This window comes from Phalangium opilio, unplaced genomic scaffold (assembly GCF_054372755.1).
Source record: "Phalangium opilio isolate 3A_F unplaced genomic scaffold, DU_Popi_V2 ptg000048l_1, whole genome shotgun sequence".
Taxonomy (NCBI): Eukaryota; Metazoa; Arthropoda; class Arachnida; order Opiliones; family Phalangiidae; genus Phalangium; species Phalangium opilio.
In genome coordinates this window covers 6,662,300-6,688,318 of record NW_028324170.1, presented here as the reverse complement: position 1 = coordinate 6,688,318, position 26,019 = coordinate 6,662,300, and the positions used below count along the sequence as shown (strand labels likewise).

The window sequence follows — 26,019 nt, the reverse complement described above, 5'->3', positions numbered from 1 at the left end:
ATGGGTTTTAAAGTCTAATTTCCTATGAGTGATAATTATCCTTGTGACCTTTTTGTCTAATTTGCATCAGAAAATTTTATCTTTAAAGATTTTGAGTTATTTGATTAAAAACAAATATCTCAAATAAGTTTCTTTTTGGCTTCCCTTTAAGAAGGATGATGTGGAAGGGAGAAAGGCAGAGTGAGAAAATAAGCTGAAGTCTTTCGAGCGAGGCGACCGGCGTTTCTTTTATATGTAACGGTACTGTTCGTAATGGAACTGTTAAAGGCCAAAGCGCCATCGATTTGACAGCGGAAGAAAATGGAATTACTTTCGACATTTACCAGCAGTTTCCTGCCCGAGTTTAGGCAAAACTATAAGGCTAAGGCTAAAGCTAGAAAGAGAGGGAGAGAGTTTAGAGTAACGGCGACAGCTGTTTGGAATCAAAACGGAAGAAAAACGTTTGACCCTCGTGCGAGTAAACAAGATTAGGCTTAAGAATACCAAAAATGACGCTGGCGAAATTTTAGGCTTAACACTCCACTTAATTCGTCCCCATTTCTTTTGAAAGAAAAAAGAAAAACACGGTAAAATTGATTTCCGAAGAATCCAAACTCTGAAAAATACGGACAGATTTGCGTCAAACCTTCGCCCATACATTTCTTTCTCCTCTTCTTCTTCCATAAACCCATAACTCTCCTTATACATTGAGTTCTTGACAAAGGCTTAGAGATTTTTCAAGAAAGGATCGAGTACCTTCCCTTTTTTGGTGGGAAAACGGTTTAAATTTAACATTTTGAGAAACTTCCTCAAATCGTGTTTATATTCTGATTTTTTTATAATTAAACTTTGTCAAAGGTCAATGACCTAACTTTAAATTAGGCTTAACATTATATCCGGTAGTAAATGCTTTGCATCGCGACGGAATGATTAGGAGTCAATTGACAATGCCGAAATCATTCACAAGTAACCCTTATGCAAGGAATCTCAGAGTGATTAGCCTCTCTCATTGTAGGCTAGTGTCAGATGTTTCTGTCTAAATGGTGTACTTGTACACTGAACAACTTTAGAAGAGAAGCAAAAACAAAACATCCTTCAGTTAACTCATTTTAGCCCTAAATTACTTCCCACGAATCTGCTCACGTGTGTATACGAGATCCCCCTTCACGTCATTCAATCCCCATTCGTATAGGCCTCGAGGGGTGGACGTCTCTGAAAAGCTTGTACGTGCGTAGGGGATTCGGTTCACCTTTTAACTGTACCTTCCAACGCAGACGGCTAGATTCTCTAAGCCCTATTTTCCTCCTTGTACTAGAGAATCAGCCAAGGCCTAAGACAAAAAAAAAATAAAAGCTTAAAAAAAGAAAAGAAAGAAAACGGAATTCCACCTCTCCTCTCGTGGGTCAATATCGGCCTGAACGTTATAAAGCCGACTGTGGCGCTTTAAAAAGACTAGGCTGAAACAGCCTGTAAGATATGCCTTCACATTGTGTTCGCTACGCCGTTCTTCCTTAAAGAGTCGTCGCGGTTTTGAAACGCGTGGTAGATTTTTAATAGCGTCATACCAAACCGGTTAGAGTCAAGCTTCAATGAGCTCCTCTTGTGGTAGCTAGGGTTTTGTTTGGAGAAAATTCTATTATTGTAAAAACCAAGGCAACGCGATATATTTAATATTTTTCTATGTTTGGGGATAAAGGTAAGAGAGAACTAAAGTATTTGTTGTGTTTTTGAAATACCTGGATACCTGGCCAAGGCTTAAAAGAGAAGAGGCCTGGTTTTGTGTGTGTGTAAGAGTTTGTACGTGCCATGTTGAAATTTGAATTAGATTTTCAATATAAGACCTTTGGGATACGTTTGTGTTGAAGCTTGGGCCTTTGTTCAAATGGCGGGTCGTGCTTGGTTGATGGGGTTTATTGTCTAGAGTTACAGAAAAGGACTAATAATGTTCCTTCCACGTGTTGAATGTATTTTATTCTTATTTGGTGGACCGTGTTAAGGAAGGGGCTAATTTATGCTTAGTACTTTCAGTCTGAAAACTGCACCAGAATGCACTGTAATACACCACACTAATTAAGGTTACCTCTTGACCCTTGTGCTATTTTTATGTCAATAAAAGGGATATGATACAAGCCTTTCAAACATTTCTAATGACATTTTCCATTGGCCGAAATCTCCCACCATGAAGTGACATTTATGGAGATCTAGCTGCAAAATAATGTATTTTAAAGGAGATTATCGTTCTTACTGTAATTAAATTACTAAATGGAAAATGGCATTAGTATATCATTAAGAACTTTTTTTGTCGTTTCTATGATTAATAAAAAAACTCAGAAACTTAAACACGAGATTTTAAAGTATATATTTAAATAAAAAAAGGCGAGACAAGGTCGTAGGGAAAGCCCGCATACAGGGGAAAACCTTCCCATGTATTTTCTACCTACGCCTGTAGAAATGTTTAACCCGCAATACATCTGTGTTCAGGGTGAAGCTTCCCAACAGGGGTATAATTTCTCTGAGCATGGACTTGACCAATTTTGATAATTTTTATTATACTACAGATCTGTGTCGTTTTCAAAAATTCTATCTGTTTTCTGATATATTTGAGGTCAAAGGTCACAATATTTATGGCGAAATTTTATTTAATAATTGTTTTCGCGCGCAGCTCAGACTATTTGTTTCAAATATTTAGAAAGAATTTTAGGTGAAAAATAGCTCTAAACTAATTTTAAAAACACTGATAAACAATAAATAGAATTCATTGTGAAATATGAAGATTATTTTGTGAACTGCGCTTTAGTTTAGAGAATGATATACTATTTTAATGTGAATCACGTGATTGTGGCCTACGCCTCTCCTTCCTACCTCATGATTTCTGCTCTTCTTTGCAATTGAATTCTCAAATCTGAAGAGAAGCGGTATAAACTGAACTGGCGCGGGAAATACCGTAAGGTACATTAAGAGAGAGGGGGGAAAAGGAGTTATTTTCCCCAATGGGCCTGAACCATCCTAACCGTAAGAAAAATAAAATGGAGAGTAAGGTCTTTTTTTATGGGGAATAAAAACACGATAAAAATAAATAAAAATCGTAAGAACAAAAAGCCATAAAGAATCGGTTGGCAAATGGTCCGGGCCAAAGAAATACATAAAAATATCAAATGTGATGATATATTTATGATCGCTTCATGTAGTCTGTTGCGGCCTGTTGGTCAACGTGTGATACGGGAGTTCGAATAGACATTAGGCTTAGCTTCCTTACGTCATATCCAAAGAGAGCTTAAAGAGATGATTTTTTTTTTCTTTTATAATCGAAAGAGTGTACAGGGTGTTTCTGAAAGGTCTGTGAGAAATTATGGAAGGGGGTTATTCTCTGGACTATTTTGAGTCGAAAATGTTTTATGATATTTTGCTGACTGGGGCACAGTGTTCTAACGCGTTAATTTAATAGCGCGTATATTTTTTAATTATGTAAATATAGACATACTCTGGTTTAAAATTGAAATAGTAGTAGTAGTATGTTCTATGGTATAAAAAAAATTATTGTTTTCATTTAGGACTAGAATTTGTATTAGAGACTATAACAATGTTGTCTTGCTGTTTTACTAGTAAAATATCCAGTAATTACTGGATATTTTAGTTTCACCCTCTCTTGGAATATAAACAAACTTTGAGTTTCCTTGCACTTACTGTCAACACATAAACTCACTCACAATTTTACCGTATCGAAACTCGCCAATAAAATAGAGCGGGCTAGAAAACAATTTACTATATTATGTCATCCAAACTTGGTTAAATAGAGCTCGTGCTTTTAAGGTTTTTCGTATACCACTATTTACCAAAAGGCTTAAGGAACTTAATATAAAATTGCGATCATAGACCCTGCCTTTGTGTATGATGTAATCTCAACTTGAAAATAGAAACTAAAAAAAAAAAAACTCGTGTGTACTCCATTTTGGCGGGATATATTTGGCGGGAAATTTTCCTTATTTATCCCTTGGGGCACAAACAGAGTATATAACTTTATTTTATATAGTTCATTCTTCGTCCACGCAACTCCGCTGAATATAATTCGAGGCTTAAATGATGTATTGTTATTCGAAATTTCACCTTTGGTTCAATTCAGGCTGCCTGTATTCAAAACCCTCTGACCTTTTGACGTTCAGTCTTTCCCGCCAAAAATTGGCCCAAAACTCTAGAGAAATTTTGCTAGAAATATCCCCTTTTTTTTGCTGATCAAATTTTTCGATGACCTAAGAGAAAATCGCGAGGAAAGAAATCAAATATATAAAGAAATAAACGCAGTATCTTTATTTAGCCTTTGGCAATGATCACGAAAAATACTAGAAACTCGCATTATTTCTCTGATTGATCGCGATAATCGATATCTAAAGAAACGATTAGGCTTAACTCGTTTTTTTATCGATTAAAATAGGACTGTACTTAGTAAATTCCATTATTGAAAATGGAGACCTATATTGTTTGCCCAGTTTCCTTTTGGTCTAATATTATGTTTAATTTAGAGTTAATGGATTGGTTTTAAAGAGAGGCTGAAACGTTATAAAGATTCTGATATTGGTGAAATTGTACCATATTTTTTGATAGGGTTAAATACTTGAAATTGTGAAATCTCACCTTAACAAGCTTTTTATTTTTTTAAATCGGAAACTGATTATTAAATAGGTCGTTTGACGTCATAACTGAGTCGTTTTTATATTTTCAATATGTTGCCAAAGATTCTTTAAAGCTCAAATAGATTAATAGCCTAAATCGTTAAACAAGACGTGAATTTTAATGATAAATACATCCCTCTTAAGCGATCTTTTACCGAAATCTAAACATCGTCTGCGGTTAAAATTCTATTTTTGATTCCAAAATAATTTTCTCAATCAATAGGGTCTCTTAATGTCCTTAAATTCGTTTCTTCAATAGAATAATACTTATATATCGAGTCCAAAATACAGCGGTCAGTTTGCGAGATAACCTATTTTTTCATTATTGAGACTAAGATTGTAACCTGGTTACCTGGCACTGAAACCAAAGGCAGTGGAAGACCCAACTGCCTTAAGCCTTGGTCTCATCTGATACAAAACTCAAGATAAAGGGGTGTAAAGTTACTAAGTGAAATCAAATTTAGTTTAGGCGAGGTTAGAGACTAGAGTTTTAATCTTTAGGGAAACATTATTAGAGTAATGAGGGTTTGAATTCCATCCAGGCCTCGACCTGAAGGACGTTTTCAATTACGTTTATGGTTTGTTAATTAAGAAATAAATTAACCCTAATGACTTTTCCGATTGTTAACAGCGATTTGGTATACATGGTATGTACTATAATTTAAATAGGATATGGTAACGAATATTAAAATAATTATCTAGAAGTTAATCCACGTTTAGAGCAATTATTACAATTGAAGAATGTCAGTAGTTGAATTAGACTTAGTAACTTCAGTTCACTAGTAACACTCTCAACAGAAAAACCTCCTATGTTTCAAACGGTGCATTTTTAATTAGTAGACAATTTTCATTTGCAAGTCAAATTTTTAATTTTAGGCATAAGATAAGATTAGGATAATAATAATAATATTTAAGGATCAGTTTAGGCTTAGGTACATGAGGATAAACACTGGAACATAGAGAACAGACGGATTATATTAGTCTAAGATCCCAAATTATGAAGAATGATTTAGGGTTCACTAAAGTGCCTAGAGAAAATTCATCTCCCTTCTCTCAACTCGAGTTAACTTCAGCACAGTGTTGTCAGGCCCTATGTACTTATTCAAACAGAATTACTTGTAGCCTCCTCTCTGAAGTCTCTTAGTCCATCAATGGTCTGGCAACACTGGGGCAAGAACAAAAAAACCCATGTATTCACATCCGCCTATAACCAACCAAAACTAGAGCAAACTTCGGACTTTTATACATAAAGGAAGTATGATACGTTTAAGGTGATGGGTTATATAGGCAACTTCATAAAATAACGGAAGTTCTTCCGCGATCCATTATTCCACTTCCTAATTCTAGCGACTGCCATTCTCTCTCTCGTACGGTGGTCTAATCTACTCGGAAACTATTCCACCGTTTCGCGTTTATCAGACAGTACAAGCGAAGAAAGAAAAGGAGTTAGAAAGCCAATTTTTCCTTTTTCTAAAATAAAAAAAGGAAGTGACGGAACGGGAATGGGATCTTCTTCCGATTTATTTTTACTCGTTTCCGACTTTAGGTTGGTCATTGGCTAGCTTATAAAAAGGGACAAATACCCAGCAAAATATAGCTTAAGGTTAAAGGTCAGAAAACTTAATTTTAAATTGCAAAATATTAAAAATTATTTGCTATATAAGCTTGAAGAAATTTAGACATTGCATAAGAGAACATTTGAAAATCAAGGAACTACAGCTTAATGCTGTCTTTGAACTTTCTCAGGACATCCATAGGTTCTTGGTGATATATTTTGGACCGCAAATAATTGAATTAATCACCCCTCTGGCTATGCCTTGGTCGATCGATTAACTCGTAAATAAAATACAGAAATTAAATTCTCTGAAATCCCATAAATCATATTTTAAACTAGCTTCGCTGACTTGACTATATGCAGGGCGGGAAATTTATATCACCCGAAATTGAATTTACATAAATGGGGAGGTGAGGCTGCTGCCAGGCTTAAGAATGTCCGGATCTCGGATTTCCGATATATTGAGTCGACGTTAAGTCACTAAAAAGTCCTTTCAAATGCGCTTTATCTTCGTAATACGTCACAAAAAGGAATATCCTAATAAATTCACCGTTATTATTCTGACGGTTCTGATTTTGACAGAAGGCCTTCCTGAAATATTTTCCTTACGGAAAAGGGTTGTACAATCGACTCAAATGGAGTGACAGGAGACTTAAAGATGGAGTGCTTAACTTAGGCCTAATTTTATCAGCGTTAGGCCTACCTTGAATCCAGGCGTTGCCTTTGTGTATAGGTAAATTTAAATAACTTTAGTCGGAGTCAGGAAGTTTCCGCGCCAATTTTCCAAGATTACCATGCACAAATTCAAACCAAATGTATGACATCAATTTTAAGAAGTGTTAACCAGTTAATTAAATGTCAGTCAAACTGGTTCTTTGGCCGCCATTTTCCAAGATTTCCTCAAATTAAAAAAAAAAATGGTTCCACGGTAATTGGAAACCTTGTAATTCTGAGTCCAATTACAGCAAAACTATATTTGCTAACGCATTTTGGGCTTGACATTGATGAATTAATTATTCCGTTCTTAGATAGTTCCAGCTATGTTAGGCTTAAATGTATGCCTGTTAAGCCTAATGTCAACCGTGTTGACCTATATTGATCTATATCTGAGATTGTCAGTAATTTCTTGTCACATAAAACCCCCCTACAATAATTCAATTTAACCGGGTCACATTATATATATATAAATTGCTACACGTGTAATAATAATAATAATAATTTGAAAACTAAATTTTCCCGTTATTATCTATACATAAAAACAATTAAGAAAATTGCTCTCTATTCATTGAAAACCTCGACCACGTTCTTCTCGGCTTGAAAATAGGCGGGAACAGAACCGTTTGGCTATAGGAGAAGGCGATATAAACTTTCCCTAAATACCCTAGCGCCAACACCCAGGACTAGGCAAGAAAATAATATAGTGTGGAACAGATCGGATGAAATACTTTATTTAAAATAAATGTTGCTGTATTAGCGACGGAAATAATCGGTATGATAAATCTCAGACCAAGTGGGGTGGCGTAGCGGTTAGCGCTTTCGCCTCGCAGCAAGAGGATCCTAGGTTCGATCCCGGACTGTGGCACCGGGTGAAAAATCTGGGAACGAATCCTTCTGCGTAGAGTTTGCAAGTTCTCTCCCCGCTTGTTAAAAGGAGTTTTCCTCCGCGGTCTAACCCGGTTTCTCCTTTCCATCAAAACTTGCAGAGGTTAACGGTAATAGTTAGTATAGGGCGCTGTAGGTTAGCTGTGGCATAGGGGCTAGCCACCACCCCTCTATGCATTGTAAAGGGACCCACCTGTAAACAAGCCACAGGCTTAGTGTGGATATCCCTTCATAGACAAAAGCTTAGATTATTATTATTATTATTATTATAAAGCATGGCAGATCAGCTTTCATGAGTAGTTATTTTACTTTTAATTTAGTGGAATTAGTATTAATTTTAATTAATTATTGCAAAGAAAATAACAAAGCCTGAATCGCAAAAGCAAACAAAACAAAAGGAATAGAAACAACTAATTAATATGAAGAAGCGTTGAAGTTATCCCACGGGAACGTGCAGAATAAATAATGTGAAATATAAATTAATAATTTACCAAATCTTAAGACAAACAACAAAATCAGAATAGCAAAGCAAATATGCAAAATTATTAGAAAGGCAGTCAAAGAAACACGGATATTATGAGAGAGAAACGTACTTCAGAAAATACTGTAGTCTACTTTGCGTGCCAAATTTCATAAAAGTCCATTCAGCCATTTGGGTGAAAAACATTCAAACTTTCATATTTGTAATAATATTTTTATCTAAAAGATGGTTTGTTTTATTTCGTAAATACTGTTAAAATCTAGCGTTGTCGCATTATTGTTTAACTTAACAAAGTTACTAGTATTTATTTGTATTATAAATCGTAGATATCCAAAGTGGTCATCAAGAACTACTCGTGAAATCACATCCGTTTCTTTTTAGTAGCTTTAAACGCTTTGCCATAGGTCTGATATTTTTCATACCCATTATTTACCGTCACCAGTTCCTCGACTCCGAATAAATAGTCGTCTCGTTTGATCCGTTCCACACTGTATATAAGCATAACCTCTGTCCGCGTTTAAATATAACACGCCCACATTTCATATACGAGATATAGGATTATCCCAAGCACGTGCTTCAATACGTGTTAAGAAGGTTAATGGAGAGATTTACTACACTAAAAGAGTTATTCTGATTGATGAAATACGACTCGAAGCCTTTCACCGTATGTATTAGGTGTTAGCGAATATTATTAGATTTCTATACGCCTCCCTTTTTGTTATTATATATATCTACAAAGGTCAACCTTGCATAAACCGTATAATCGCGATATTCCATTCGTGGAGGTAAGCTAGGTGGTGTTATAGGATTCCATAATACCAGGGATATACCGAGGTTTAGATATCGGATAGGACAGAAAGCAAGGAGGAATTAATACTGGAGTTGTATTTTGGAAGAATGTACGATATTGTTTGTTGTAAGAAGGCCGGCCTTCTCTAACCCTCATAGTATCTGTTTTAATTACGTTTTTCTCACGGGTTGTTTAGATGAAACTCAAATATTAAAGAAAAGGTTCAGGCAATAGAATTTTTAAAATTCTATTCAAAATAGCATATAAAGTAATGAATATTTCAAATTGTAACTATGTATTCATCTTCAATATTAAATTAAGTGTTCTTTCGAGATTCTACTCGTAGCTCTTTTTGTAAAACAGATCATGACGTAATTTTGTAATCGCACTGTAATTGGTCACCCTAAATATTAAACGTCACTTTCTTCACGGAGAGGCCTGTATGAAACCTTACTTGCTCGTATCTTTAATATTATAGATGGAAACATGGTTCCAATTTGAAATATTAATTTATATTGTATATGCTCTTTGGAATAAATGTTAAAAAATCTAGAATGATACTTTCCTTTGAAGAAAGAGTCAAAACATTATACTATCTTTGTTATGTCTCCTTGGTCAGAACGGACAAGAACGGCCGGCACATACTTGTAGAGAGTACAATGTTATGTGAGAATTTTATCGATTCAGACAGTGCACCCCGCGTGCACAAAAGCCGCTCGCGCCTGAGTCTCAGATGTCTATGTACGAAGGCAGAGTAAAGACATTGTGTTTTGACGTGCGCGGTTTAACTCTACACCATGCCGATATAGACCCTCTGTATTAACTGTAGAACTCGAACCCATAGTGCAAGACTACAGAACTGGAATAGAGATAGACCGTTCAACTGTATCTCAGCTTGACTTTTCTCCAGCTCCCTCTCTTTCTCAGGGTCTGACTTCCCTTCGAGTCAGTCACAAAACCTTGGGTCTAAATTGTTTCGACAAGTATAGAGCCGAGATGGTCCGTAGCCAGTTGGGTCTGGAGAGGACACGGTTTGGATTTTTGTCCACCGTATAGATTAGAGATGGACTCAAAGTAAATATAACCGAAAGTTAATTGGAATTGGAAACGAAAATATATCGGTATAGAGATTGGTTTATTTCCTTTTACCGGTTTACCAATTTTCCCGCCACTATCTTTGTTTTTCGCCGCCGTCGCCCCTCGCTCGCATCATATCAAAAGGGTTAAGGTAAATAAACGTTGAGGTAATCCTTTTCAGTGTGTATCTATAGCGAGATGTTTGGGTATTGCGGGATTTATCTAATACCTTAATACCAGCTTGGATAAAGTATAGTTGCTAAGCAACAATAGGTTCGCTCTCTTTTCTTTTTGCTGTCAGATTTTGCTTTGATATTAAACGTATTCCATTGGGGAAACTGGACCCTGAGAATGAAATGGATGTCGCGCGAGATTTTGGTTTCGTTTGATCTGAATTTTAAAGGGATGGTGACACACTAAAAAGCTTTATTTTTAGCTTATTCATTCGATATCAAACAGACCGAAAATGTTTCCTATTAATATTAAAAGGGATAGAAAATAAGCGTAATATACTATAAATTCCTTGGGAATACCGCGTAATATGCTAGAATTCCCCAGGAAGAATGCGTAAAATATAAAATGCCATAGAATTTTGCTTGAATTTAAATGCAATACCGCATAATAATGTTAAATTCCGTAAAAATAATCCTTAAATAATATTAAACACCATAGGAATGAGTTAATTAAATTATTTTAGACCTAACATTTTTATTTTTCGCACCATTCCTTCCCCTGTTGTTCTTTCTCAATTTTGATAGATCTCAGATAGGCATTTGCGATATTAAACTGCGCTGTTTAGAATCTAGCCTTAAAGTAAACCTTTTTAGGAAAATAATTTATTGTTATGTCACAGTTTAAAAGTCCAACAAGAAAGTCGCGACTTCGCTCCTGCAAGGAGATAACCTTGGAAGATTAAAAATATACAATACAGGAATGTAAAAACAACTTATCCAAGAAAGCAAGCCAACAAAAACAACTCATGGATAAACGTAAGAGAAACCCATTATAAACAGCAACCTAGAAACAGAAATAATCCCTTATCCTTTCTTATGCTTTAAAAGCTTCAACCTTGTCTAACTTCACACCCTCCCTCCCCCTTCCAAAAAATATGTTTTGTTCCCTGAAAACTTGTACTTTACGATAAGGAAAGACGTTCACAACATAAAGACATAGAGACAAAACAGGTTTTAGGCTTAGCACCTTGGTTGGGACGTTTTTATAACTTTTCAGGCCGCCATTTTAAAAGATGGGGGAAAATATAAAGCCAGTCTATAAGATACAAGAAGCAGTGTACTAAATATTATTAAAATCTGTTGAAATTCACTCACGTTATTCCATAAAGACGGTTTTAATACATTTTTAGTCGCCATATTTCAAGATGGAAGCGGATTGAAAAAATATTTCTTATTGCGCGTGCCTACCTCTTAAGAGCAACGTCCATGCAAATTTTCAGCCTTCTAGGTGAAACGGTTTGGGCTAGGCGTTGATTATCAATCAGGACTCATACTTTTAGGCCTAGATAACATTGTTTAGGTTGGTTTTAATCACAACTTTTCACGAAAAATAGTTAATTTTCGTTAATAATGATATGGAGAGCTTACATCGTGATCATTTTGATTTATTTTACAAGATACCAATAATCAAATTAAGCATTAATTTTGTCTCTACCTTATTCTGTTTACATCAAGTTATACCCTTCTTTTTATATTTACGACTATAGTCGCGTAATGTAAGAAAGATAGCGTGAAAAGTCTCATTTTTCCTTCTGATTCTTGGACGAGATTTTCAAAAACTGATATCGCCCGCGTACGCTATTTCTGAGCCAATGGAAGCAAAGGCAACAAGAACGATACCTTTATCTCTAATATACATCCCCAAGGATTATGATATTTATGAAATTTACGACTTGAGGGTATTGAGAAGGTGTATTACCAAAACTTTCTTATTTCTCGTAAAATTATTTAACTGCCCCTCGGGGTTTGCGAAAGTATTAAACTTTCAAAAGATATTTTTATTTTGAAATTTAACACCGAAATAAAAGGTATTTCAGAAGTCATAAATTCATCTCTACGCTATTCATAAACGGAGCGTTAAGTTATGGTCTTACATATTTCTAAACAATTTTATCTTTATACTCTATATAGTCCAAATTCGAAATTGATGATCTGAATTTTAATAACATGAACTTCTATTCTCATAACGATGTTTAGACCTTTGTAAAGATGACGTAGTTTGGTATATTAGGCTTAGTAACGTGCGGGTATTTTGTCAACGTAAATAAGAATTAATTGGAAGACCTCTCTACTATTTGGGGATTTTTTTTTATTACTTTTACAATTTGTTTGTGTCTGTTCAGTTTGGATGGCAACAAATTTTCATTTGTGGTTTGTGGTTTTTTTTCACCCTTTTTTATTTCCGTTTTTTATTTTCTTTATTTCAGAGAGTGAGATTGATGACGCGGATTTGTTTTTCGTCACCCGTTATAAGCCCGAAAGACTAGAAGCTCTCTGCAAGGCTTCCAAATTTAACAAGACCGAAATACGACAAATTTATCAAGGTTTTAAACAGGTATTTATTTATTTATTTAATTCCAAATTCCTAGCATTGCCCGAAACCATTTTCGCGGCTCTTTCAAAGAGTAAGGCGGAGAAATTAGAATTTATGTAACCAAATATTATCGGAATGTTTCCATTTATTTAATAAATAAACCCTTTTCAAAGTCAGGGGTTAAAATAGAGCCTGATGTTTAACCACAAGACTTGTGGTATGTGGAAAACAAATTCGTTAGATGTGGTTCCAAACGAAATTACTTTGGCGGACCGATAGCTTTGAAGCACTATCTAACGTCTTTGGATTATACTCTTACCGGATTTTCCTCCGTTTTAACCCTGTATCAAGCAGACGAAACTGCACGCCCCCCTATTTTAAAAGGGTTAGGGGAACCTTGCGCAAGTCACGTTAATAAACAAGCCATTGTAGTTTTAGTCCTTAAAATTTTAATTGCCTTCATTTAAGTTGTTAGTTCTCTCTAAGAAAAAACCTTTATATACTTTTGAGCCAATTACACTGATGTTAAGTATATACTGGCATCATACAGAAGGAATTTGTGTACCATTGTACCATAGTTTTTAATTTGAATATGCCGTCATTATTTAATGATATTTAGGAAACTAGTTAAGAATCTTTACATCCTGCTTGTTTTTGGTTTCAATAAGAGTCCGTCTGGGAGATAAGTACCCAAAACCTTAGAACCCGAGTACTGTCCACGGGCAAGAACGGGATCTTTTAATACTTAACCATACACGTAGACTTATTTTATAAAAGTTAAGTTGTATCTTGAGTTAAAACAAATAGTCAAACAGACCGACGTTAATTTGGGGCAAATACGGTAAACCAATTGAATATTTAAATTACCCTTAGTTCTGACATTTCTAGCTTCATTTTCCTTGAGTAGGAAAAGTTCAATCCAATCTCCAGGCAGGAGACCCAACCTCCCAAGTCATTTGGGAAAACGAAGACACGAGAGTAGATAATTTGAAATCTAAATAATAGACCAGGGCGGCAACCTGCTGTTTTCCTTTCCTTCCTTGGGGCACTCCTCGAATTTTCCCCGCTTCCTTAATTTATCCTCCGAGTATTTTTTAAGTCCCTCTCTAGTCAAAACTGGAACAACTTGGGAAGAGTTTTACGTTTTCTCTTTAGGCTTGCCCCAGCGGAGTTGTTGATGAAGACGCTTTCAAAAATATTTTCGCTCAATTTTTCCCTCAAGGAGGTGAGTGAAACGATTAAGAATCCATTAGTGAACTCTCGCCTTGTCCTTTCCATTTTAAGGAGCTAAGCCTAACGACATTTTGTTTTGCCTTTTTTTAAATGATCTGCAGATGCTAGTCAATACGCTCACTATGTATTCAACACTTTCAAACCCTACAGCAAGAATGGTACTCTGAATTTCGAGGTAAGTAATAATGGTAATTTCAAAGGGTCACATGCGGAAGTTATTGGGGTTTCTTTGGTAGAGTGTAGACAATTGTAACAATGGTTTGAGTCTTTTCGGTTTCTTATTTGTAGATGTTTTATTTATGGCTTTTTCGCGTAATTGTAATCGAAATAAATGTACAGGGTGTTTCTGATAATTCGGCCATAAATTAAGTGGGATGTTCTTTATGCGATTTTGAGTCAAAAATGTTCTATGAAGTTTGTCCGTCCGGGCCACTGTTTTCAAGTTAAAACTGTCCAGAGTATTTTACGGATGTCCCCTTACATTTTACTAAGAAACTGAAAAACAATGCTAATTGATATGAGGGGTCATCCCTTTTAGAGTCAAAAATGTTCTATGAAATTTGTCCGTCCGGGCCACTGTTTTCAAGTTAAAACTGTCCAGAGTATTTTACGGATGTTCCCTTACATTTTATTAAGAAACTGAAAAACAATGCTAATTGATATGAGGGGTCATCCCTAAAACACTACAATCATAACTCGAAAAAGTGGCCCGAACGGCGTAATGTTATAGTTAATTTTCTCATTTTCGATTGAAAATTGCCCAAAGAACATTGCCCTTAATTTATGTCAGACTTCTCAGAAACACCCTGTATATAAGATCATTGGATAGTAGAAGGTTGAGCTATCACACACTAAAGATATTTTTAGCTAAATATTGTGAAACCAGAGTTATAAAACTTCAGACGTTGTTAAAAGTTGAGATCGACGAAATGTGTCTATTGTTTTGCTGGACCTCGTATTAAACCAACCACACCTCAAGTGTTTAGTATCAATTGTTAAGTTGGGCAATCGCGCCCTAAACGATTTCTCTCTAAATCCCTCTGCGAAGTCTGAGTTATGACGTTGGTAGTTATCGATAAATCGATGTTATCATCGATATTATTTAACGAGGCGATAATTTCCATCGCAATTATTCCGGGGCAATCATTCATGAACTTTATCCCATTCTTTTTCCTTATAAAATTAATTTGGATCGGAGAATTTGACGAAATCAATTACAAACTATGCCGGCTGGAAATGAACCTCTATACCATCATAATAGAAGAGAAAATAATTTTTTCATAAAAAATTATAACGGAAAAGGGCGGGAAAAATTCAGTTTTGTATTTGCCGAGAAACTCTTTCCTGCTGCACGCCGGAGCGAAATTGGCAAAGAGCCGATTCCAATAGACCAAACTGATCCGTGGTTCTTTGTCAGCTCAATCAATTTATGTAATAATAACTTATCAAAGGCGCGTAATATTACCGCGCTAGCGTGGTATCGAAATGGTCCGTCTATGAAAGCCGCCCGAGAGGAAATTATTGGACCATTAGCGGTGGCCCTAATCAGATTGCATTCGATCGATTAATAGATAGAGATGTAACGATTAGATACTTTATACTTGTAGAGCGTTAACAGTTAGCTCTACACTTTACAAAGTGTCCTCCGGGCCACTTTAAAAGCTTTGAAAGTGGAAACCAGAGAGTGGGAAAAGTTGGCTGAAAATAACTCTTTCGGTTACAATTTTTTTTTAGTTGATTTGATCGTGTTTTTCTTTTCGCAGCAATTCCTTAACCTATTGTCTTCGCTATCACGTGGTACGGTGACCGAAAAACTGAAATGGATTTTTGGGTTGTACGATATTAACGGAGATGGATACATTACAAAAACCGAGATGCTCAACATTGTCAGTTCCATCTACGACATGCTCGGACACTACACTGACCCCGCGGTTCACGAAGATTCAGCCAGACAACACGTAGACAATCTCTTCCACGTAAGTTATTCTAGGCCTAGTTTTGACTTTTAAAAAATTCAAGCGACAATACTCAAACGATCTATGTGACTATGTCCCCTGATTTTTTAGCAAATAGATGCCAATCAAGATGGTCTCGTTAGCTTTGAAGAGTTCATGGAGTGGTGCCAGAAAGTAAGTAATCTTTCCAAATACATTTTCATTAAAAACAGTCAAAATATGCAAGCGAAACCAAGAAGTGATATTTAGTTTATTAGGGAGAAGGTTTAAGATGCCCAAGTATTCGCGCGCCATATTCCCAGTCCCCTTTCAAAATACAAGGGGGGACGTAAAATGATGCCGGGCTATTTCGTTTCTCCTCAGTCGGAAAATATGTAATTTTCGTCATTCGCGTCGCGCTGACGTGAGTTTTCAAGAAGCAATGAGATGCTGGTTGTAATTTATAGGCGGGGATTAACTCCGGACCTACGTTTGGACTGGAGATAAAGCTGGAAATGTGGCGAATTTATACGTTCTCCCTAATAAACTAGATATCACTTCTTGGCGAAACCGAAAGGTCAATCAGGACTTACGTGAGTGGGAAAGGGAAACCAGAAGAGAGGAACCAAAACCAAGCATACAGGGTGTTTCTAATAAGTATGCCATAAATTAACGGGTTTGCCAGACTTATCAGAAACACCCTGAACTTATAGAGAAAGAAATAATCATATCTTACGTTTCCGCTTACTCTTGTATTCTCTCGATCTAAAATCCACCTTGTTCCATTGTTTTTCAAAGGACGAAACTAGAACGAAGAGTTTGTTCATGTTGGACACTGTCTTGTGACATCAGAGTAGGCCACCAGGTCCTGGAGAGTCCTGGTAGGCTAGTTAAGGGTTAAGGAGTTGTAAAGAAGGGGTTGAAACGTTGTTAAAAAAAAGCACTTGCTTATTCAAAAATAATCTCAACGACCGATTCGTACGTATAACAAAAACCTCTTGTCTATTTTTCAATAAGAAAAAGTAAACTCAAATACGAACAATTTAAATACCATAATTATAACCAAGGCCCAGAAATAATACCGTATTGATGTCAATCTGGCACTATATCTTGGTGGTATAATGGTTGATTAACCACGCGCACCATCGCAACCTACTTCTCTAGAATGCTTTAGAAAAGATATCTAAAAAGCTTGACCCTCGGCTTGACCAGTACCATCGTGAATTTATTCATTTTATATTGAATTAATTCGCGAGAAGAATTTCTGAAACATTCCCATAAAAATCCCGAATACAAACAAACTATGCATAAATTAACATATTTAAATAAATACATTCGTATTTAACCCAAGATTTAAACTACAATATCAAGAGAAAATATGCTTTTTACGTTCAAATTCCTGTAAAGGCTTCTTTCATTTAACCGTAACATTTAGGCCTTTTTGTTAGAGTGATAGGTTTATGTCTAATTATCAAACACAGAATTAAGAACTAGGTGTAATAAGAGATACTAAATAATTTACCGTAATTTTTAAAAACGGTAATTTACCGAGTAAATTAATTACCAATTAAAATTTTGGGAAAAAGTAAATTTCCTCTTCTGTCGGCAATTTAAAAAGGGTTCTGATTGAAAAAATACTACAACACTGACAAAAGTATTGGTAATTTATCATCGGTAATTTACTGGGTAAATTACGGGATCAGTAATTTATAGTGGTATATGATAAATTACAGACTCGCATCTGTAACGCGTAATACTTGAAAAATGAAATCAAAATCGATTACAAATACTTGAATGAATTTAATTTATCTAATCTAAATTTAAATTAATTACAATTACAGCGTAAAAAGGGATGACCTGTAAATTTGGGATTTATAAAAGAAGCGCGTGTGATATGGCTGTGATAAAAAATAAATTAAAATTGGGGATTTACAAACAAAACTAAAACAAGTAAACAAAACGTTTCAAAGTTTTTATTGAGGAGAGAATTTTCCCGATGGAAAAAAACAATGTCTGATTTAATTTTAATTTTATCGCAATAATTAACTCTGATTCAATACTAATACAAATTTAAATATCAATTAACGTTCATAATACTGTAATATTGGTGTAATTATCCGTTGTCACGAAAAATACTTTGAAATTTAAGCACGATTAATATTTTGACGCTCCGTTTTTAAACTTTATAGCCCAAGTCTCATAATAATAATAAACGAAACTATTACTGGTTAATACTTGAAGTAAATAACGTAATTATATAGCACAGGGTGCCAAATAATTAATACTTTTAATTAAAACTTAATAATAAACACGCTTTAATACAGAAGCTCGACGATAATTAAATTTAAGCTTCCAATAATCAAATAATATCATCACAAATTTATAACGGATAATTAAGAAGATTCTTAATTGGCGTCTGGTCCAATTATAATTGGATTCATTAACGAATCTACTAATATAGCGAAAGGCAAGGAGAAAGATAGACGTAATGACGTCATTACAAGTCTTTCTTATTCCCTGTATTTCGCTTTATTGGTTCTATCACTAATCAGGGTCTATTAACTCTATTACGGTTATAAAATTAGACAAATTAACCTAAAATTATTTTAGAATACGAATGATTTCGTGGTCATCTAATTAAGATCGGAACATTATTGATCCTTTTATAATACGGTCATTATGTATCAAATGTAGTTTCGCGGAAAATTTGAGGTCAAAAATTGTTATCGGGCAAAATAAGGTCGTGTTTCAATTATAATATTTTTTTTTAATATAATGATGTTTAAGACTAGGGTTTGACTTACTGGTACCTTTGTTGATTTTTGGACTTTATTTAATTATAGATACGGGTGGAGGTTAAATAGAGCTTCAAATTGGGACAAACTACATCAAAATCGGACCATATGTAAAAGAGATATTAATTGTTTTTGAAATATTAACATATTTTCAAGTATTGAAATGTTTGTCCGAATTTGACTTAGTTTATCTCGTATTGTAGGCTATGTTTATTCGAATCACCAACAAGTATTTTCACAACATTCATCTAATTTATCAAAATATACGAAAATTATAACTTCCATTTTTTCACGCAAAACATCAAAAGGATTTTATTAAACTTATCGATACAAAACACTAAAAATATATCAATAAATATGTTTAGCACAATAATATTATTGTAGAACTAGGAGAGGAACATTTAACGTATATTTCTTCCACGAGAAATGTAAATATATTTAAAATGTATACCAAGTTTAACTTTAAAACAAAACAACAAAAAAATACTATAAACTATATCTGTATTTTCAAAATAATAACAATAATAATCGTAAAATTCTAATGTTAAATCTTTAAAAAAAAACAAACAAATTGGATTTAAATTATATTGTATCGCTCGATTCTTCTTATCCAAAACGTGGTATCTTATTGGAAAATACCTTGAAAGATACCATGTTTTTATTATGAGGGATTCGATCGAAATATTCAATCACTATGCACAAACAAACAAACACCAAAAGTTTCAAAAGAAAACTCTTTAATTTATCATATTGATTAGAAAGATTACGAGTAACAATTTTCAGATTTATAGAATCCCAAATAAGTAAAAAAAAAGCCCCTTTGTGAGAATGGCACGATGAAATATTGTACATGTTTTTGAGATTTAAAAAGTTTGAAGAAAATAGAATTGTACAGAATTTTCCCATTTTTAAAAATCTTATTTGAAATTGACTAAAATTATTCATTAATATTGCATGTTTATTTTTCAACATAATCAAAGATAGGGAGGTGCGTTTTCTTGTGAGGATTCTAAGGACTTCAGAAGGTATGAAACTATGAATATCAGCAGTATATTTAACTTTCGTGTTTTAGAGACTTAAACTCGACATGAAATCTGTTGATCCCAGGTATTTGAATTAAAAGACTGGTCATTGATCACTTAGTATATTTAATTTACTAATTATTTAAGTGGATAAAGTAATTTTTAAACTAAATATTTGTCTAGATTACGAGCTTATTTCCCAGTCTGTTGACTAGTACGGAACGTATCGTAGAGCTGTCTGCTTGTCTTTCTTAATGTTGTGTTTGAAAGTTTTGGCATCATTGAGCCGGTGACCTCGGTTTTCAAAGTTATATTATTGTTTGTATCTTACATAAATGGGGAAAAAATCGAAGCACAAGCATAAAGAACATCGCAAACACTCCAAACACAGAAAGACATCATCTTCAGATACGGACAGTGACGTAAAATATGCAACTAAACGGAAAATAAGTGATGCCGACCCTGCTAAGCCTTTGAAATCATATGAAGATGATGATGGTCCATCAACTAGCAAGGCAAGTATTTCGCGTCAATCAGAACATCGCGAAGGAAAAGATTATGAACGACATTATAAACGGGAAAGACATGACTCTAAATCGAAGTACCATGAACCTAAAATTGAATCTAGAAGTTCGCGAAAACGTTCAGATAGTGAGGAATCTAGTTGTGAAGACAATCGGGAGAGAAGGATAAAAAATGAGACTGAGGAAGAATTTCCATGGCTTGAACATCGATACGCCTTGAATAAGATGTTCTTTAGAGATAATGACCTCATCAAACGGTAGATATTGTCTTAATTATATATATAAATTTAAACTAATTTTAAGGAATGTGGTAGAGGCTCTCCGGAGTATGAAGATTTTTGGGTTTTTCTAAAGAAATACCAAAAGTTGAGACAAACTCGTGGAACAACTAGTGAAAATGGTATTTTAGAAGCTTTTATTGTTTGGTTCTCAGTTTTTTATGGAAATGTAACTAAGTAGGAATTATATTTTACCAGTTAGCTCTAATCGTAAAGGAAACCTAGATCTCCCTTCTGTTTACAAAAGAGAGGACAAGATTAACTTTTACCTTAGTGGAAGCGATAACATTGATGACCTAATGGTTCAAGGGTGTATATTTAAGGATGACAGCTCTGATCAACTTAGCAAAGAAAGAGTGGCGGAATTTGCGTCAATTTTACACTTGTACATAGATTTCTTACAAAGACAGAAATTTTCTCAACTTAGAAAACTTAGGACGACTCAGTCAAACTTGCCAATTGCTAGTTATTGTGAAAATATTGTTAGAGCGGTTAAGGATAATCAGGTAGATATAAAACTTAGTTTTCCATTTATTCATTTTGGTTTAGTAAAAGGAAAAGTTCATGGATCATAACATTATACCTTAAAGTAACAGGCGGCTCCATTATCACCCCTAGCATGCTGGCTAATCTTCTGGACACGAATTTTACCTTGCCAGAGGCAGGAACCAATCAGACCTAATGCACTAGGTCCCATTGGTTCCTGCCTTTGGCTTAACTAGCCTTTACCAAGCCTAGCCACTGTGTAGTACAAAAGCCATCTTTAAGGGGCATCAACGGAGCCGCCCTTTGCTTTAATAGAACTTCTCTAAATGTTAAAGGAAAATTAATAAATTATTAAAAAAATTAAATGACTGTAATTACAAAATATATAGTATTTAATTAGTCTTAAAAATGAGGACTACTGCGCCGCCATTGGTTTTGTGGCGTCTGCTAGCCAGAACCACGTACCCCCCCCCCCAAACGTGATTGGTTGAATTGTCATAGGCTGAGACTCTGAGAGAGGTAAGGATAATAGGTTAGGTTTAGCAGACGCCACTAAACCAATGGCGTTTTTAAGACTAATTAAATGCTAGTTATTTTTCTTAATATTTTTCCATTTATATTTAGAAAAAGGCCATTCTTTTAAGGTATAATGTTATGTTACTTGAAATTTTCTTAAAAAAATATGATTGTTTAGGTGATTTTAGTAGCTGGAGATACTGGTTGTGGCAAATCGACGCAAGTACCTCAGTATCTCTTAGCCGCTGGATTTTCAAAGATCGCGTGTACCCAACCTAGAAGAATCGCTTGTATAGCTCTGTGTAAACGCGTTTCTTACGAAACTTTGAATGAATATGGAACTGAAGTTGGCTATCAAATTCGTTTTGAAAAAAGCAAAACCAAACATTCAAAAATTATATTTCTGACTGAAGGATTATTACTTAGGTGTTTAAATAATTTTTTAAAATTTTCAGGCTAAAAACTTCGAGTTAACTTTAAATTAATTTCAGGCAAGTTTCAACTGATCCCTTACTATCAACTTACGACGTTCTGATCTTAGATGAAGTCCACGAACGTCATTTATCGTGTGACTTTTTACTCGGTGTTGTAAAATGTCTAATACATCAACGAAAAGATTTAAAAATCGTCCTTATGTCCGCGACGATTAATATTAAACTCTTCTCGGAGTATTTTAATAATTGTCCCACCATTCAGGTTCCCGGTAGACTTTACCCCATTCAAGTAATCTATCAACCAATCCCCTTGATTGAAAAGGGAAGTGGTAGTTCCAAGATAAATGTTGGTCCTTACGTTCGAATCCTACATCAAATTGATAATAAATATTCCGCGGAGGAACGTGGAGATTTATTAATATTCTTAAGCGGTATCACTGAAATAACCGCTGTTAGTGAAGCCGCTAAATTATACGCTGAGAAAACGAAACGTTGGATTATATTACCACTTCATAGTACATTATCATTAGCGGAACAAGATAAAGTGTTTGATTACGCGCCTGAAGGGACTAGAAAATGCATTGTTTCGACAAACATCGCTGAAACTTCAGTAACAATCGATGGAGTTCGATTTGTCGTCGATTCCGGAAAGGTGAAAGAAATGAGCTTTGATACAACGTGCAGGATGCAACGTTTGAAGGAATTTTGGATTAGTAAAGCTAGTGCTGAGCAAAGGAAAGGAAGAGCGGGTCGAACAGGACCCGGAATATGTTATAGACTCTATTCCCAAGCTGATTATGAAGAATTAGCGGCTTATTCAACTCCCGAGATACAAAGAGTCCCTTTAGATTCGACTTTACTTCAAATGATTGCCATGGGGCTTCCTGATGCTAGGTTGTTTCCTTTTCTCGAAGCTCCACCTCCTGACGCCATTGAGGAGTCATTACATGGCTTAAAAGCTCAAGTACGCTTGCGGTTGTGTGTTTTTGTTTATTAGTTGTAATTGTTTTATTTGTAGGGCGCGTTAACTGACACCGAAACATTGACTCCAATGGGCCAAATGCTTTCGCGACTTCCGGTTGACGTAACTTTTGGTAAAATGTTAATTCAAGGCTCAGTTTTTCAGCAGTTGGAAGCTGTTTTGGTTTTAGCAGCGGCTATGAGCGTCCAGTCTCCATTTACTAATAGATCTTATCGAGATTTGGAAGTTATGGTATGTTAATTAAATTACTATAAGTTGAATAAGTTAATTTTTTTGTATAGGCTGCTCGAAAAAACTTGGAATCAGATCACGGAGATCCCTTTACGTTACTTAACGCTTATCATGACTGGGCCACTATGAAAGCTGAACGAAACTATGATACCAGAAAATGGTGCAAAAGAAATGGTTTAGAAGAACAAAGATTTTACGAAATGACTAAACTTATCCGTCAATTTAGAGATTTATTGCAAGTGAGTATACTTATTGCTAAAGTTTAATCCAGATCAGCGGATTTCTTTCTTCAATGTTTCCCCGGAACGGAAATATTATATTTTAGGACTCAAAACTTTTGGAGCAAAAAGTATCGGAAGCCTCGAGTTCCAATGAAAGAATGCAAAGGCACGGAGAACTAATGAAACTTCGCGACATCAAGAAACAGTTAAGGATAGCTCCTAGAAAAAGGAAATATCTCAAAGTTGATGGCGGCATCGATGGAGTCGATTTTGGAGATGAAAGTGAACACGATGACAGTCTAGATGTTCACGATATTGATTTTAGAATATCAAATGATAGGAAACAAATCAAAGAACTTTCGCGTAGCAGTAAAGCCGGTTCCTACGATTCCCTTTCTTTACTCAAAACTATCTTATGTTCGGGACTCTATCCCCAAATTGCCATTCCCGACGAACACAATCCTTATAAATCCGAATCTGAGCAATTATATCACACTAAAGATAAGCCCTTTGTTGCCATTCACCCCATGGGCTGTTTCGCGTTAAAACCGGATTTACTTAAACTAAGGGATATGGATTGCGTTCAATATCCTGGTTTTGTCTCCAGATATCCGTTGAGCGCTAAACATCAATTAATTTGTTACGTGTAAGTTTAATTGAAACTTGTACTGGTGCGGAACAAGTACTCCATTCGAGTCCAAGGCCTAATACTCGGACTTGGACTCGACAAGTCCTGTTTTACATTTCTCTGGAGTCTGGACTCGGACTTGATATAAACAATCATGGTTTCAAGTACTCCATGCGAGTCCAAGGCCTAATACTCGGACTTGGACTCGACAAGTCCTGTTTTACATTTCTCTGGAGTCTGGACTCCGACTTGATATAAACAATCATGGTTTCAAGTACTCCATGCGAGTCCAAGGCCTAATACTCGGACTTGGACTCGGCAAGTCCTGTTTTACATTTCTCTGGAGTCTGGACTCGGACTTGATATAAACAATCATGGTTTCTGATTTGATTTGGTTCTAGATCGTTACTCGAAACTACCAAACCTTATTTGATGAACTGTATGCAAGTCCCTGCCGCTCATACTTTGCTCCTATTGGCGCACAATTTGGACACGAACAGTAATTTAACACACGTAATTTGCGATCAATGGATGGAGCTTTGTTTTCCTGATTCGGAAGACGCTCAACAATTTGTAGCTCAAGCCATTGTCATTCGAGATTTATGGCAGAAATTTTTAGAGACAGTTTTCAAAAGTAATTTAAATTAATTTATTCAAAAATAAATTAAAACTAGGGCTTAGTTAACTTTAATTAATTTTATTTAGTGAGTCAGGATAATGATACAGAAACAGTCGCAATCGAGACAAGAAGTTTGAGAAAGAAACTGACAAAGTTTATTGGACAGTTTCATCAGATGGAGATACTTCATACTGTTCGGAGACTTTTGGCTGCTGATTTGAAAGATGCTTATGTTGGTCCTGATGCTGGTCAGTTTTTAATTTTATTAATGAATGTTTATTTAAATGATTTAAATTTATTTTAATTGTTTCTTTGTAGTTTTTGATGCAGTTTCCGATGTTCTTGGAATAAATTCCGAAACTATTAATGATTATGAAAAGCATTCTTTGAAAGGAGGAATTATTGTTCGGGATTATCTAATCTATAATTGGTAAGTTAAGTATATAGTTTTAATATAATTTTTAATCGATAGTTTATTTATTTAATTAAATTTCTTTCAGTCTGGTTAGTACTGATTTTGATAAACCTGAAAAGGGAAAAAAATCTTGGGTTTGCCCTGGTTGTCAGGAAGAGTTTGTATGTTCAGTTTTGGAACAAGTTAGACATAGGGAGAAATGTGCAGTTTTAAATAAAGGTATTTTAATATTTAATAATTAAAGTTTTAGTTACGTAGTTAGTTTCAAAATTAAGACAATTAATTAATTATAGCTGAAGTTGAAGCGTCAAGTTCTTCAACTTCCACTACTAAAAGATTGCAAAAATACTTTTGCCACGATTGTAGAAAGGAACTTAATTTATCTGGGATGGATATTTTGAGGCATAAGAAAAGTCACGCTAACGCTGCAAAGAATTAAAATGTATTAATTAATGTACAAGATGTAATAAATTTTGTTTATTAATTTTATAACGATTTATTTTTAAAGTAATTTTTTGAATTTCGCGGTTTCCCGGGATTATTTTAAAAGGTTTTTCTTCCATATAGATGGCGCCACTAGTTCTTAAAGTAATTTGTGGAATTTCGCGGTTTCCCGGGAATTGGTTCTGACTTTTCCATATAGATGGCGCCACCAGTTCTAAGCGCTTACGCCTATTTTAAATTTTTAATATGTCAAAGCCCACTCCATACGCACTCTGCTCGCTCTAGCGGCTATACCTCAAGGAGAGCTCGGATCGAGTAGGCTTTGATCACGTAGACGATATTTGAACTCAATGGTAGACGTGATCACGAAGTTCAATTTCAGATGTAGTGCCAACGGTGGCAATAAAATTATCTTTAATAATATTAAAATTAGTTTCAAGTGTCATTTAGCTTAAATTCGGCTTGGGGACGTTCACATCGAAACGCCAAAAATTGGCTTGGTAAGTTTTATTTAAGTTTCAAAAGTTAGACCAAGGCTTAGATGAATTTTTTATGAAGT

General features: G+C 35.0%; 2 protein-coding genes across 3 annotated transcripts; both read left to right on the top strand.

The window, feature by feature from the left end:
* Positions 1-1,588: 1,588 nt before the first annotated feature.
* Positions 1,589-19,597, top strand: LOC149674038 (Kv channel-interacting protein 4-like). Of its 2 annotated transcripts, XM_089839875.1 has the most exons (8): positions 9,342-10,302; positions 11,005-11,140; positions 12,592-12,719; positions 13,854-13,923; positions 14,033-14,106; positions 15,695-15,907; positions 15,998-16,060; positions 16,664-19,597. In XM_089839875.1, exons 2-8 carry the CDS (start codon positions 11,131-11,133, stop codon positions 16,709-16,711), a joined length of 606 nt encoding a protein of 201 aa, XP_089696001.1. In that variant the 5' UTR covers positions 9,342-10,302; positions 11,005-11,130; the 3' UTR covers positions 16,712-19,597. The 2 variants fall into 2 exon arrangements, with proteins under 2 accessions (XP_089696000.1, XP_089696001.1); XM_089839874.1 differs by lacking the exons at positions 9,342-10,302; positions 11,005-11,140 and adding an exon at positions 1,589-1,675.
* A 332-nt stretch (positions 19,598-19,929) lies between these two features.
* LOC149674037 (putative ATP-dependent RNA helicase DHX34) lies at positions 19,930-25,511 on the top strand. The gene is made up of 13 exons (XM_089839873.1): positions 19,930-20,463; positions 20,521-20,606; positions 20,683-20,990; positions 21,665-21,912; positions 21,978-22,884; positions 22,939-23,133; positions 23,184-23,372; positions 23,459-24,000; positions 24,384-24,616; positions 24,688-24,849; positions 24,920-25,031; positions 25,102-25,235; positions 25,310-25,511. The coding sequence occupies exons 1-13, from the start codon at positions 20,018-20,020 to the stop codon at positions 25,453-25,455; spliced, it is 3,708 nt and encodes a 1,235-aa protein (XP_089695999.1). The 5' UTR covers positions 19,930-20,017; the 3' UTR covers positions 25,456-25,511.
* Positions 25,512-26,019: the final 508 nt, after the last annotated feature.

Bases quoted from the DNA above. Each gene is read 5' to 3' on its own strand.
- LOC149674037 (XM_089839873.1), top strand. From the start codon at position 20,018: ATGGGGAAAAAATCGAAGCACAAGCATAAAGAACATCGCAAACACTCC. The intron at 20,991-21,664 runs GTAGATATAAAA...ATGATTGTTTAG, and splicing joins GAGCGGTTAAGGATAATCAG to GTGATTTTAGTAGCTGGAGA. The intron at 24,617-24,687 runs GTAATTTAAATT...AATTTTATTTAG, and splicing joins TTTAGAGACAGTTTTCAAAA to TGAGTCAGGATAATGATACA.
- LOC149674038 (XM_089839874.1), top strand. The intron at 12,720-13,853 runs GTATTTATTTAT...TTTTCTCTTTAG, and splicing joins TTTATCAAGGTTTTAAACAG to GCTTGCCCCAGCGGAGTTGT. The intron at 14,107-15,694 runs GTAAGTAATAAT...TTCTTTTCGCAG, and splicing joins ATGGTACTCTGAATTTCGAG to CAATTCCTTAACCTATTGTC.